General features: G+C 43.8%; 1 protein-coding gene across 8 annotated transcripts in view; it reads left to right on the plus strand.

Moving 5' to 3' along the window:
• Positions 1 to 1,061: 1,061 nt before the first annotated feature.
• The window catches only part of LOC128732780 (high mobility group protein DSP1), a 77,201-nt gene continuing 63,344 nt past the window's right edge, over positions 1,062 to 14,918 (plus strand). Inside the window, exons 1-2 of one of the 8 annotated variants that reach the window (XM_053826147.1) lie at positions 1,062 to 1,150; positions 3,405 to 4,371. In XM_053826147.1, the coding sequence (XP_053682122.1) occupies positions 3,688 to 4,371 (684 nt within the window). In that variant the 5' untranslated portion in view covers positions 1,062 to 1,150; positions 3,405 to 3,687. The other 7 variants (XM_053826146.1, XM_053826148.1, XM_053826151.1 and 4 more) reach the window with 7 other exon arrangements.

A 14,918-nucleotide genomic window follows, 5' to 3' on the forward strand; every position in this document is an offset into this window, starting at 1 on the left:
TTGCTTGATGCTTTGGGTTTAGTAGATAAACGCATACCTGCAAACAGATGCGAACGCGGCGGGTCTCTGTAGTAGAGAGCGATATGCTCACGTTTTCGCTTCTCTCGTCGTGCTCTTTGTGTGAGGACTGAGAGGCGACACGACACACGGGAGCGAAAGCGTTTGTTTGTGATGGCGTCCCTGTTCAATCAATAGTGTCAGGGTACATCCGGCTGCTCTGTTCACTCCTCTTGCTTGCGCTGCTCTGCTGCCGTAAATTAACCGTTTGCCTTGCTTGCTTGCTTGCATTTTGGTTTGGCAGACCCAGAACAGAAAGCGCGTCTTTTTTAATTTGTTTAGATATTGCCTTATGATGGGTTTGATGGGTTGCCTGTCATCAGGTTTGCTTGCGTGCGTTCCTGATGCGTATACGTGTGTGGGAGAGATTGAGGGTGCAAGCATGATAATTTTTCTTGCAGCCGTCGTCGTCGTCGCGGCTGCAGTTCGATAAAGGGAAAAAATCGAAACGCTAGGTGGACCCCTTGGCGGGGTAGAATTCTCTGAGTAACTGAGTCGTTTTTCATCGCGTTTCGATTCGAAGCGAATAAAAGTGTGTGAGTCGGTGTTGGTGACACATGGCTTGGCACGGCACGTTGACGCACACTTCGGCGAAAACGAAGCAAGCGGATGGTTTTGAACGAATCGTAATTTTGCCAGGCATTTTTGAATGAAACGATGAATTTATGGTCTATTGTCACTAGTGGCTAACGGGAATGGTTAGTCATTTTTGGGGGAAGAAACTGGACCTAGTAGAAGATGGTAAACATTTTGTAAATTTTCTACTCAAATGCAACGTTGCCACGTTTCGTAAGCGCAAAGGCAACGACGCGTACCCCAAAGTAGTTTGGTAGGATTTTTCCTCTGGCTGCTTGTCGGTGTATGTGTGCCTGACGCTTTTTCTGCGCTGGTATTCGTTTTTTTCTGCTTCCTAGTGTGAGTGTGTTCTCTCTGCCTTGCCTGCAAAGAAGCGATGAAGCGTTATTTTTTCTTAATAGGGACCGATTGTACTTTTATTATATGTGGTGTATCATCTCGGGGCAACCTCGCGTTTCTCGCTCTTGCCTATTGCTGCGACGCATTAATATTATTCTTTTGCTGGTCTTCTACTACGGTGTGTACTTTTCGGTAATAATATACAGAATATATCTCGTAAGGTTTGGCTTGGCAAAAACAGGCCGCTTTCTATTGCAAAGCATTGGTTTCTGGCCTACACTACGTGTGCAGTGCGATTGATTGTGCGACGGGCGAGGAGGAGCAGGAAGAAAACACAAAACATTAGACCGCAAACGATTTTTGCTGGGTATTATTCAATAATATAAAAGTGAATTATAACCTCTTCCGCGCTTTTAAGCCCAGACCTTGGGCCACCTTGCCGCCGCCGAGGTGGAAGTGGAATTTTGCCGCGCGGTTTTTTTTTATTCAAGTGTACGTGAAAAAAGCGAAAATGATGGCAGCCGCCGCCGAGTGTGTTGTTATCTGGTGAACCCGCGTGTTTTGATGGTGCCTATTTTTCCCTACTGTGCAGCAGTGATCGTGAATCGACCACAGCTTGCTACGCTGGGAACACGCGTTTATTAATTACTATCGTGTCGTGTGGTTTGTGCGGAAGAATATTCTCCGGGAATGTTTTGGAATACGTACTTTTCGGACGACGACGGTTTCACCCCGCTGAACACACTCTGCTGAACGGTTCCATCTGGTGACCGGAAGAAGCCTTTTCCGGTTTCGTCGAAACACACAGCCGCACGTCGCAGACGTGACGTGAAGCGGAAAAGGCGTCGGTTCGTTCGAAGCAGGCGGTGCGATCGAGTGGAACATTTTGTGTCCATTGTGCTGCCCCTAGGCGCACACACAATGGCTGACTAACCAACCAACGAACCAGCTGGATTACACCATCATGACGTGACTGAAAAAACGGTCGAGAATAGTGCGAAAAACGAGCCGACGGGTGAAGTTGAAAAAAGGAAAAAAAATTGACCGGAAACGGGAGTGCTGCCGTGCCGTCGTCGTCGGTCGTCGTTGAGACCTTCGACGAGATCCAACAAAGTGAACGTGCGCGATTCCTGGAAAATTTTCCAAAACAAAAATCCTCTCCCGCGTACCGTTTTTTCCCCTCAGCAGCAACTCAGCAGACGACGACGACGGGGTGTCGGAAAAATTTATCGATTTTGGGAAAATTTCTCGTCGCAAAGCAGCAGCAGCAGCACAGCGCGTTCCGCGTTCCGTTCCCCACAAAGTGTCCACGTCCTCCGAGCTACCTCGCGCGGGGTGGAGAGTAACGACGGCTAACAAAAGTGTGCACAAGAAGAACTGGTGTCGTCGGTTTTTTTCCCTAGTTTCAAGATTATTTTTCATTTTTGAACGGACCTGGAAGGTCCGTACGGGCGAATCATGAACGAACGCGCCCATTTCGCCAAAAAATACATCGTTTGTGAAATTGTGGGACCGCGCGTCGTCGTCCGTTTGTAGGCCCCCGTGTTTGATCGTGTTCACAAAGTTCTTTTTGCACTGTACAGTGCCGAGCTGAGCTGCCTGTGTATGCACACATGTGTGCGTGTGATGTGTATGTGCCGTGCGCTGGATGGATGAGATGGATGGTTGGATGGGAGAGAGTGCTTTTTCCGGTTGAATTTTTCCTATTCGTTTGCACTGAACGTACAAGTGTGTGTGTGTGTAAAACCGTTCGTCGAAGCGCGCAGTAACCATTGCGTGAAAAGAGTGTTCGCTCGGTTTGAAAAGTACTGTTTTTTTTCTGTTGTTTTTCACTTCGTGAGAGTCTGGGAGAAACGTTTTGAGTTTGAATGAGCGAGCGTGAGCGTGAGTCGGTTGGCGAGCCGTGAAGCGAACGAGCGTTTTGTGAGCGCTCGAAGTGTGCAATGAGAGCGAGTGTGAGCGAGTTGCTCGTTTGACGGTGTGTGCGTGTCTGCGACTGGCACTGGACTTGGACTGCGGCGACACACGAGAGAAAGAGTGTGCTCTTTTTCGCAAGCGAGTTTTTTTTTCTCATGCGCTCGGCTTCTCGGGGCCTGCTTTGCCAGCGCGAAAGAAGGGAAATTTTTATTATTCGAAAGAAGAGTGTAATAATACTCCACAATACGGGAGCCGTGTACAGCGCGTTTTGGTGTGGTGTCTCGTGTGCTGCGTTGCGCTCCGTGGAGGAAAATAAGACGGAGATAATATCGACTTCTTTTTTCCGTTCCGTGCACTTTTGTGAGCCGCTCGTTTATTCGAATTATAAATATAATTTCTGTGCCATATATTTATGTGGGAATGAAGGAAATCAAAAGGATGTGCGCGAATTTGTACGTTTAACTCGATATTTATATTTTGGTTTTCCTTTTTTTTTTTGCTCGCTAATTCTAAAGGAGGAAAAATTAGTGTACATATACGATTGCCAGTGAAGTTATTTTGATCGGTCCGAGAAGCGCCCTTAGGTGGCGCGTGGGAAGAGTGTGAGGAAAGCGGAAGAAGAGAAGAGCATAAGTTAGTGTGGGATACAGTGTGAAGTGTGTTAATTGCCGCGCTGCTGTAACAACCAAAGGATATAACCCAGGAAGTGGTGTGGTACGACGTACGTACACAGACGAAGTAAAAGGAGAGTCGAAAGAATAAAGTGCGGGCGTTCGAGGTAAAGTTTACGCAACCATCATGTCGGAGCACCATCGCGGTGCTTGGGGAACCCGAGACGAGGCCGTATGGTGGCCCAGTGGTATCTCGTCGACGGATCAGCAAACGATTCAGCATCACCAACATCTTCTGAACCAGCATCATCAGCAGCAGCTCGCCCAGCAGCAGGCACAATTGCAACATCAGGTTGCCGTGCAGCAGCAGCAGCAGCAACAGCAGCAACAACAACAACAACAGCAACAGCAGACCCAGGCACACAGTAACGATAATGCCCGAAGCAATAGTACAACGTCAACGTCCGCAACTCAGCAGCTTTTCTCCTACAAAATGGCTAACAGCTTTCAGAATCCGGTTACGACAATATCGGGCGTAACGGTGTCCACCGCAAATTCTCCCTACGACTACCGTCTCGGAATGAGCACAGCCGGGGTCGTATCCAGGCCCGGTGATCCACCGACGATGGCCAGTACTGCACCGACCACCCAGTGGTGGTACCCCGGAGGACAAAATGCTCTTGACAATTCCCTACAGCAACAGCAGCAGCAGCAACAACAGCAACAGCAGCAGCAGCAACAACAGCAGCAGCAGCAGCAACAACAGCAGCAGCAACAGCAGCAACAACATCAGGTACAACAACAAAGCCAACCACAGCCGAATCAACATCAAGCCCACAGTCAACAACAGCAACAGCAACAGACCCAATTGGTATGTACCCTTGGTTAGACCGAAGTATCCCTCCTTCAGTTCGTCCGTGTCCGTGCCCGTGTTTGTTGTTCCGCTCCCACGAGCAAATCGCATAAAAATTTTGGCGCGTATTTTTTTCCCATTGCTCACTCATCTGCTCTCGCACACATGAACAAACAAACGCGCGTAAGCAAACGAAACGAAACGATACGAACGAAAAAAAAAAACACAGAATCAATCAAAGCAGCAGCATGTTTATTACATGTTGATAATCACATCAAACCCACCCAACCCGGTACATACTATTATTACCGGCCTACTTCGTTCGTTCGTTCGTTCGTTTTCCCCCTGCCGGTCCGGAACCGGGCAGAAGTAACTTAATTTTTGCTCATTTTTCTCTCAAATTAGTACACTATCATATTGAGCTCGATCGAGTGACAGTTCGTTCGTTCGAACGAACAAACAAAACAATCGCAGCAGTCCGTTTTTTTTTCTCACCAATCAATCAGTCAGTTGTTGTGCTATCGAATCGAAACAAGAAAATTACAAAACCGTGCGCGAGACTGGGTAGCGAAACGATGATGTTGATGTTGATGTTAATGTTGATATAGAGGAAGAAGATAAGGAGGAGGGACCCGGTAGAAGGAAGGAGCGGGGACAGGTTGACACAGGGGGACTACAAAGAATATCATCTCTAATGCTGTTGATGACAGTTTCTCTGTGTTGTTTTGATGTTGGTTGGTGCTGCTGTTTTTTCCACACATTTTTCATTCAATTTTACCTAACCAAATACCTAGTTTAGTAGCAGCCAGCAGCAACACGTATAAAACGCATTAAAACGCAGAAAGAAAACGGTCGCTCGGCACTCGCGGCATCGCCGAGGGGCTGTTATCTCTGGTGCGCTGTCGTTTACTAATAATAATCAGTAGTGTGACCGTAGTGACGTAGTTCTAGACGGGTAGAACCGTGTTGTTAGTAACTGTAGTGGTAGTAGTAACTTTTAGCTTGCAGTAGTGTTTCTCAGTGCAGAGGAAAAAGTGTTTTTTTTTCAGGTTCATTACAGTTTTAGAAAGAAGAAACCACTTCTGTTTGGATTTAGTTTGTTTTCAAAACAGATTAACGTGGGTTGGATTCCAAGCCAGAAGTGGTGTGATAGATTGTTTTTATTGTCGCCCAAGCTTAATCTATGGACATATTCCTTATCATTGATGCACTAAACCGCTGGTTTTATTAGTTTCTCGACTGCTTCTATACACTGCCACTGCCGCAATATTACTCATATCAAATTTTAAAATGCAAAAAAACTTAAGAAAACTAAACTAAACTAGGAAAATTAAGGATCATTCTGTCTTATGTATTTACAGCCCACTCTAGGTTTACTCTGAGTTGCTGCACAAAGAGCACTCTGTGCACTAACGGGTGTGAACCAGGGGAGTGCGCCGTAAATACATAAGATAGAACTGTCCTTAGTTCAGCAATTTTATAGATAACAATCGGCTCTATAAATGCCCCATACATCTTTCTTTCCAATTTTGCTGGGGGGAGGTGGTATAGTTGAATAAGTAAAAATACTGCACAACAAGGATTAGATCAGTTCTGTTTGTGTCACTTAACTAGATTTCGTTTTCCAGTAAAATATGTACTGCCGGGGACCTACTACTGGTAGCTGTCCTTAGAAATTGCAAAATTACACTCTGCATTCGGCATTGTGCTGCTAATAAAGAGACAGGTTGACACAGCAACCTTCCTACATCCGCTGCTACCTTAAACAACGGCAGTCAGTCAGACAACTTCGCGAATTTCGGAATTTACACGGTTTTTTACGCGAATTTCGGAATTTACGCGGTTTTTTTTTACGCGAATTTTGGAATTTACGCGGTTTTTTACGCTAATTTTGGAATTTAAGCGGTTTTTTACGCAAATTTCGGAATTTACGCCGTTTTTTTACGCGAATTTCGGAATTTACGCGGTTTTTTACGCGAATTTCGGAATTTACGCGGTTTTTTTTACGCGAATTTTGGAATTTACGCGGTTTTTTTTTACACGAATTTTGGAATTTACGCGGTTTTTTACGCGAATTTCGGAATTTACGCAGTTTTTTACGCGAATTTCGGAATTTACGCGGTTTTTTACGCTATTTTCGGAATTTACGCGGGACGTACCCTTCGCGTAAAATGCGACTTGAGTGTATATGATAACGTGCAGGTATTTTTCTGTATTCCACACTTCGTTTTCTGTAGGAATGGCTAAAAGCTATTTATTGTCCGGTGAATGCCGGTGTTTTCTTTCCCTTTTTTTGTCATTCTCGAATACACTCAAGTCACTTTTGAAGCAAAGGATACGTTTCGGGTAAATTAAAACCGCATCAATTCCAAATTTTACCTAAAAAAAAAACTGTGAATAATTCTAAAAATATGCATACATAATCGCCCATAAAAGACCACGTGAAAAGCGACTTTAGTGATATACTAATCTTGCCCCTAGAAGTAGGGAAGCACGGAAACTGATTTTATATTTTTTTTCTTGGATAACAGGCTTCACTACGCTCCTCGAAGCCGATAGCATTTGTATCACTAGTCCGGGGCAAAAAGCTTCATCCTCGGTAAAGAAGGGGGGGTGGGCGTGGAGAAGCCCGAGACTTAATTCAGGTTATTTTCTATTGTCCTGTACTCTCTAATAACCATCTGCAAAGTCAGTCGGTAAAGAAGGGTCAAGTTTCCAACGGGACGTTTGGCTAACAAACGCGGTACCAGGACCCATGGCTTTGCTTTTGTATCCTTTGAACAGATTATTTCGTACATCAAACTTTGTAGAGGATCTTGAAACTTGTGTAAGGAAAAAAAATACAGAAATTGATCTACAGAGTAGTTTGTTCTCGCCGATAACTCACCTTAAAATAAAGGTTGGCACTCAGTATCGTAGTCAGAAGACGACAGCGATACTTAACTTGAAGCACTCTTTTTCTGCGTTTTGCCATATCAATCGGTACTTTAGAAACCTATCAGAAAAGGTTAAAATGAAAGTAAAATTGCTAACGTGCTGAAAATCACATAATTTGATAGTCGAAGACGGTAATGCCTTTCAGGCTACATTGCTCTCTCTTTGTCACATTTTATTTGACGACACAAAGGAAGATCTAGAATACCGTCCAGCATATTTTTGGAAAGTAAAAAGATTGATTTTGTCGCTTGTGTTTACTTAAAGCGCAAGGAAAAGTTTAACTGCAATTGATTTTATCCTGAGCACTAGTTTGTTTATGTGATATAGTACGTTCCACAGGCAACATGGCAACATGGATTTGAAGTGTTGTCTCGTGTTAAGGCCCGCATAACGTAATTCTTCCATTTAACTCGATCCATAGCCGCTAGCCTTTGGTTCGTCTTCGCTAGCTGCGAAGTCTGTCGAATAAAAACTGTAAGGTCCAAGGTTTTTTCTTCCTTTCATCGAAGCATTTTAGAAGGTTGACTTGATGCAAAGGAAAGTTTTTTGTTCTCTCCCTCTTGCGAATCACTATCACCGATTGGAAAATTTATTATTTGAATCACTTTCAACCATTAGGCTACAGCACTAGTGTGTTTACGTGATGTAGTTGGTACTTCAGGCAACATTCGCGGATTTCAAATGATGTTAACCTACAAAAGATAATACGACCAATTTCGTCGAATATCTGCACACCAACCGAAAAAATGGCAGCTTGGCTAGTTGAAGAAATGCAAAAGTACCACCCTGTTTTACACGGTAAGAGTGTGAAGAATTTCGTCGAACTTGCAGGTCAGATAGAGGATGTTGTAGTAAAAAGGGGAGAAATTCTGGTGTCGTTTGATGTTAGCGCTCTTTTCCCAAGCTGGCCAGTACACCAGATGCTCTTCAAAGCCTACGATATCACTTAGAACATAGCCGAGCTCCACCCAACCACATAGAGGCTTACGTTTCCGTAGCAAAACAGTGCATGGATCGAAATTATTTTGTGTTTAGAGTCACTGTGGAGCGAGAAGTAGATGGAAAGCTACCATTTTTGGACCTGCTGATTATCAGAAAGGAAGTTAATACTCTGAAGCTCAGCATTTTCCGTAAACCAACATCTACAGATCGCTACATTACTACGGATTCGAATCACGGAGAGAGAGAGGACTTTGTAGCCGAAAGTCAAAAAATTCAAAAAGTGGCAGAATTAAACGGGTACGACAAGACGGTTTTGTAGATAAGATAATCGGTAAAACATATTCGTAGAATGCAGCGTCAAGAAACCACCACTTTACAGCCGGAAAAAGGGCAAATCCACAGAATCAGTATGCCATTTTACCCAAAAGTGACGAGAACCACATTAGGAAAATTCTCAAACGACATGGTTTCCCTGTGGTTCATAAAAGTGGTAATACATTGCAGCAGCTTTAAAATAATCCAAAAGATAAGGTTCCACCCGAAGAACAGTTGGGTATCTACAAAATTCCCTGTAAGGATTGCTTAGCTGTGCATATCGGGGAAACCCGTCGAAAATTTAAAACTCTGCTCAAAGAACATAAAAAAGCTGTGGAGGGCGAAAGGACCAACAATTCGAGTGTAGCGGTGCATTCTATCTGCCTGAAACACAAAATCGATTGAGAGAACGCAAAGGACGCGTCTAGGATACTGTCCAACATAATTCTAGAAAGTAAAAAGATTGATTCCGTCCACTTCAATCGATTTCATTCTCAGCACTAGTTTGTTTGTGTGATATAGTACGTTCCACAGGCAACATGCATGGATTTGAAGTAATGTCGACCCAAAAATAACTCGCCTAATTGACCTGACTGAGTCGTCAGTGGCAAGTCATTTTGCGTGCTGTTCAAACTGGATTCGATGTGAGCAGCTCCTTAGTTAGCCTCCTTAGTTGGGCGGTGAGGTACAATACTGGAACAGCGAGCCAGTCGTCGTCATATGTTCGAATCTCAACTGGAAAAAACAATTAACTCCATTCATGACCGCTAGTTCTGGACTCCATGCGAAAATCATTGATCTCCTAGTTTGGTTTTGAGATTCGACATTGAGTAGCGAGCCGATCGTCGAACTGGAAGAAACTGTTCGAGTCAATAGGGTCGTTGCACCGGTTCCACAATTGTTCTGTACTCTCTCTAACAGTTGACTGCCAATTTTGTTGAATGAGTCCAGTTTCAGGAAACGGAATGTAACACTTACATATAGCAGTTTTTGCTAGTTTGCAGCTTTTCATCGAAGCGTTCTAGAGGGGTTACTGGATACAAAGGAACCTACAGAACCAAAGTCGTCGTTCTCGCTTGTCAGTGCGCTTCCCGAGCAGTTGTTACCGGACCCGATCGCTCGCGAAGTCCGCACTTGTACACCGTGCGGGTGTAAGGTGAAGAAGAGAAGTAAAGCAAAATCGGCCGCCATACATCCTAGTGTGGGTGGCGCTCGTGGGCCGTTGACAGCTCCTGAATTTGGTTGGCTTCGTGAGCGGGTTGTGCAGAAAGACGCTACGACGTAGTGCGCTCACGACTATGTACAGGCGAGGTGGCGTTTGTTTCTCGTTTGATTTGCAACATTGCTGTCGGCCGAGCGGCGGCCTTACGGCAGTTTTTTGGAACCTTAGCCATTAGCTATGTCAGAATGTTGTTTCATGAGCTCTTGTATGACGTTGACGATCAGCAGCAGTAGATCCTTTCTATCAGTTGCAACTTCTTCGGTATAACGTTTCAGCCGGTCTGTTTCCTCCAGCGTTTCAGCCGGTCTGTTTCCTCCAGTGACCTGTTGGTATAATGGGCCGAGGTTGTTCTTTAGGTTTTCCTCTTCAGCTTCTGCTGCACTTTATGGTTGCGCAACTCCAGTCCAGAGTGGTCGAAACCAGGCTCCGTTCGACGTTCTCGTCTTTCTCCAGAAGAGGGAGAGAATGTCGGACGATATCCAACTTCTTCGCTCCGGGGTGAGCTAGCTGTGGCAGTACGAACAAAGCATCGAGCGTATTGATTGGTTGACTGTTTTTACCATGCTACGACTCGCGATGGACCAGCACAGTGAATCAATAGCACTAGTTTGTTTACGTGATGCAGCAGGTTCGCCAGCAACACCCATGAATTTCAACTAAAACATGCAATTGACTGGATATTTGCACTGTTATATTAACTAAAGAGCGTTTAAGCTGGAGTAAAGGTTTATCCTAAGTTGGAAGCACCAACAAATCACGTTCTACAGCAGAAATAAATAGGAGATTTTATATTTCATAATCATTTCATACACAGAAGTCGCTTTCGTGAATTTCGGAATTTACGCGGTTTTCGGAATTTACGTGGTTTTTTCAACGCGAATTTCGGAATGTTTTGTGACCTGTTTTGTTTTACGCGAATTTCGAAATTTACGCGTTTTTTTTTACGCGAATTTCGGAATTTACGCGGTTTTTTTACGTGAATTTTGGAATTTACGCGGTTTTTTTACGTGAATTTTGGAATTTACGTGGTTTTTTTTGCGCGATTTACGGAATTTACGTGGTTTTTTACGCGAATTTCGGAATTTACGCAGTTTTTTTACGCGAATTTCGGAATTTACGCGGTTTTTTTTACGCGAATTTCAGAATTTACGCGGTTTTTTTACGCGAATTTCGGAATTTACGCGGTTTTCGGAATGTATGTGGTTTTTTCAACGCGAATTTCGGAATTTACCTGTTTTGTTTTACGCGAATTTTGGAATTTACGCGTTTTTACGCGAATTTCGGAATTTACGAGGTTTTTTACGCGAATTTTGGAATTTACGCGGTTTTTTACGCGATTTCGGAATTTACGTGGTTTTTTTACGCGATTTACGGAATTTACGTGGTCTTTTACGCGAATTTCGGAATTTACGCGGTTTTTTTACGCGAATTTCGGAATTTACGCGGTTTTTTTACGCGAATTTCGGAATTTACACGGTTTTAATTTACGCGGGACGTATCCTTCGTGTAAAAAGCGACTTGAGTGTACTCCAGAACCATTCTAGTTTCCTAGTAGGTAGAAATAGGTCACTTCCAAGTATTGTTGTCGGGCCGGAGAAACAGTGGATCATATGGTGAAAAGAGGCCATTTTGTTTTGGAAAGAGTGGTTAGACGTGATAATAGGGGTAGGTCACCCGTTTAGTAGTAGTAGCTTTCCTGAGAATTTCAAATTCAAAATTTGTGGAATTTCTTATAACAACCACCCCTGAGAATGAAAGTCGTCTATTGATGATGGTGATGATGTTTTTCGATTGTATCCACCTACTGCAAGGAATTGTTCAAAACTGAAAAAGTCTTATGTAAAAAAGGGGTTAACAGAACAGGGTTTTGGGCATTTAATTTGTTGCTTCACAATTAGTTGCATGCAATTGTTTACCTACTTTCGATTGTATTGCTGTCAAGAGTGAAGAAATACCTACTGATAAACAGTGTCAAAAAGAGCTACATACTAATGTGCAGAGGACGTTAGCTGATTGATGATATTCGCTGTTCGTATGTTAGTTGAAAGGCAATTATATTTCAAACCAACCTGTCACAATTAGTGGGGCTATACAGTGTCTACCCCCGATTTTATCAGCTTTTTATCCCGATTTTGTCAGCTTATAAACAAAGTTTAACTTTTGTGCTTTTAAAGATGGTTTATAATACTTTTCAACCTGCTTGAAAGTATTTTAACGATTTTTTATTTATGAGAAATAGGATTTTTCTATCTTTGCTGAAGAGAGAGAAGGTTACTGTCTTCAGCAAAATTTCTTGTAATAATATGCTGTAAAACTTTGCAGAACACATCAATGTGTCATATTGAAACTGAAGAAAAATAAATTTTTTATGGCACTTTTAGGGGGATTAATCAAAATTTGAATTCCGCTGAACGATAGAACTTTTAATTTTAAGAAATTCTTCCAAAGGTTCCATAAGTTCAAAGCTAATGCGCACCAAAAAAGTTTCTGGGTCAGTCAGTGCGCTGTGCCCGGTTTATTGTTTTCGGTTGAATTCGAAATTTTTTTTACCGATTTTGTCAACCCAAAATTCAACATGGGGCTGTCTGACAAAATCGGAACATTACTGTATATCAGCTGATGGCAAGGAAATTGACGAAAGTGAACCAGTGATAAATGATAACCTGCATTACTTATTTGTTTTTTCCGTTCAACCATAAGTTTATAGAAAATATAAAAAAGAATTTATAGAAATGTTACAAAGGATTTATTACAATACAGAAAACTAAAAAATTGCGTGACAAACCTTTGCAAAATTGCGTAGTCGTCCTACATGATAAGAAACGAGAAAGACAGTATACCTACATATGTGGTATTCAATCAAACCTTTCAACCATTTCTTGAAAATCATATCAGCACATTTCACTTTCACTTTAAATGACGCGTTTTCGTTGATTTAATTTACATTTTTGAGCAAAAGTTTTAAGTAAAATTCCTCACCGAAAATCTTGTTCTTTTCAACAATTCTTGAAGCGCTAAACAAACTCAACATTCGGGAAGTTGCCACAGTAACCAGAGTCAGTATTCACACTGAGAACTGAAACTAGGCGAATACAGACAGACACTGACTTGTTTCTCAGTGAACTGCGATGGTTTTCACTAGGTTGCGTCCACCATAATTAGCCATAATCGTGCTCCATCTGTCAAACACTGTCTGAGCACAGACGCGCACAGGCTACTGTGCCTAATTTTGTTAGTTCTAAAATTACAGTTTTGGCTGTGAAAGTTGTTTAATGTTTAAACAGAAAGAAATGTTATTAAATCCCGTGGATAAAAAAGCAGCACAATATCGATTTTTATCCACATTTCGGTTATTTTAAAACAACTTTCACCTCGTTCGAAATTCAGTGCTGCGCGCTGCGCTGATTGGTTGGTGCCGTGCCGTGCCGTGCCGTGCTTATCCCCGAGTTGAATTTTCGCTAGTCATCGCATTTATCATTTTTCCTCCAGTTTCCAGTGCCAGCTAAAACGTTCTGTGACTCAGCAGCCAGTCTACGCCGAATGCTACGTACGTGTACGATTAGAGGAAAAAAAATGAATTTCATCCAAATTTATCACCTACCCCGGATCAATCGGCGGAGAATATTTAATCTCCGGGTCGAAACACCGCCCGGTCTAACACGAACGCATGCATGCAAATAGCCGGCTTGCCTATAATGCAATTAACGGGGCCCTTGCATGGTTCATTAGCCATATATTGTGAGGGTAATTAGAATCGGGTTTTTTTTCTCTGTCAGAGTGGGTAGAAGAAATGAAAAAAGAAAAAAAATCTGCTGATGCATTTAAAGAGTCACCCTGTTTTGGTTCTATAACATGCCTACTTTGATTGAAGTACGTACGGTACGGATTAAGAATGTGTTCTCCATTGCGTGTGGCACCGACAGAAAAACATGCGTAGTTTCGCCGATATGATTGATGATGGATTAGTTCGCGCGCGCGGGGTTCATCCTTCTCAGATGGGAAATTAATGACGCTATTGACCCACAAAAAAGTGAACTTCATCGTTCAGCAGTTTCGGATGACTAATCCGCCTAAGGCGGTGGTTCCGCTTTGGTTTGATCAAGCTTGATTCGTAATTAGGATTTAAGAAGCAGCTTGCTGCTGCTGCTGCTGCTGCTGCCAAGTTAAATGACATTCTAACGGAGAAGAAAGTGTTCTCCTAATATTGTTGTTATTGTTGATGCGAACCCCCGAGCCTGGCAGGCCAGGCAAGCAGGCAGGATGAAGAAAGTTTATATCAAATTGATTCTAAAATTTCATTTCCCCGCTTGCCGCTTCGCGTCCACCCGTCCACCGTACCGCACCGCACCGCACCGCACACACCCCAGCAGCGTTTGTGTGTGTGGCGCTGGCGATGGCGATGGCTGCTGCTGAATCGACCGATCTGCTGTGCTGCGGCAATTTTGGACTGTGTGTCGTCTCGGCGAGAGAACCGACCGAACCGAACAACCGCGCAGAGAAAAGCTGAAACCTCCCCGTATATATAAAATAAAATATATTGCCTTCTTCTATATGCTATACATACATATTTTCCTCGTTCCTTTCCTGCTTGCGCAGTGTGCACGTTCCGCTTTGCTTGCCTTGCCTTGCGTCGTCCCCCGTGTGTTCTGCCTTGCCTTGCCTTGCCGTCTTCTTGTTCTCTGGTTCATATCGGCCTCCTCCCCTTCCGGCGCCCCTTTGGAGCTTCGCTCCGTGCGCCAAACCCAGTGGGATTCCTCCGCGTCGTTAGTTTCTCCGATAGAGTAGAGGTTCGGTCGGTCGGTCGACCGGCCACAAGTTCTCGCTTATTTTCGGGGCAACACCAATCAGGCGCGCGCGGAGCGCGGTATAAATGCCCGCGGTCGGGAGGAGGTCGGCAGCTGGCCTATGTATCCTGCTTACCCCCCCCCCCCCCCCTCCCCGATCGGCCCAGAAATCATCCAACTATAAAATATATAGAACTGTGAACCGCGGAATAATGGATGGGAGCCAGCAGCAAGCAGCAGCAGCGCGACATTCGGTGGGTCTGAGGGGAGAGGACGGGATGGGACGCGGGGGGTGGCACGCGGAAAAATAATAATTCCCGATGCAGCTGGCTTACGGTCATATTTTATCCGACGACTGTGTGTGT

The sequence above is a fragment of the Sabethes cyaneus genome, chromosome 1 (genome assembly GCF_943734655.1).
Source record: "Sabethes cyaneus chromosome 1, idSabCyanKW18_F2, whole genome shotgun sequence".
Lineage (NCBI taxonomy): Eukaryota > Metazoa > Arthropoda > Insecta > Diptera > Culicidae > Sabethes > Sabethes cyaneus.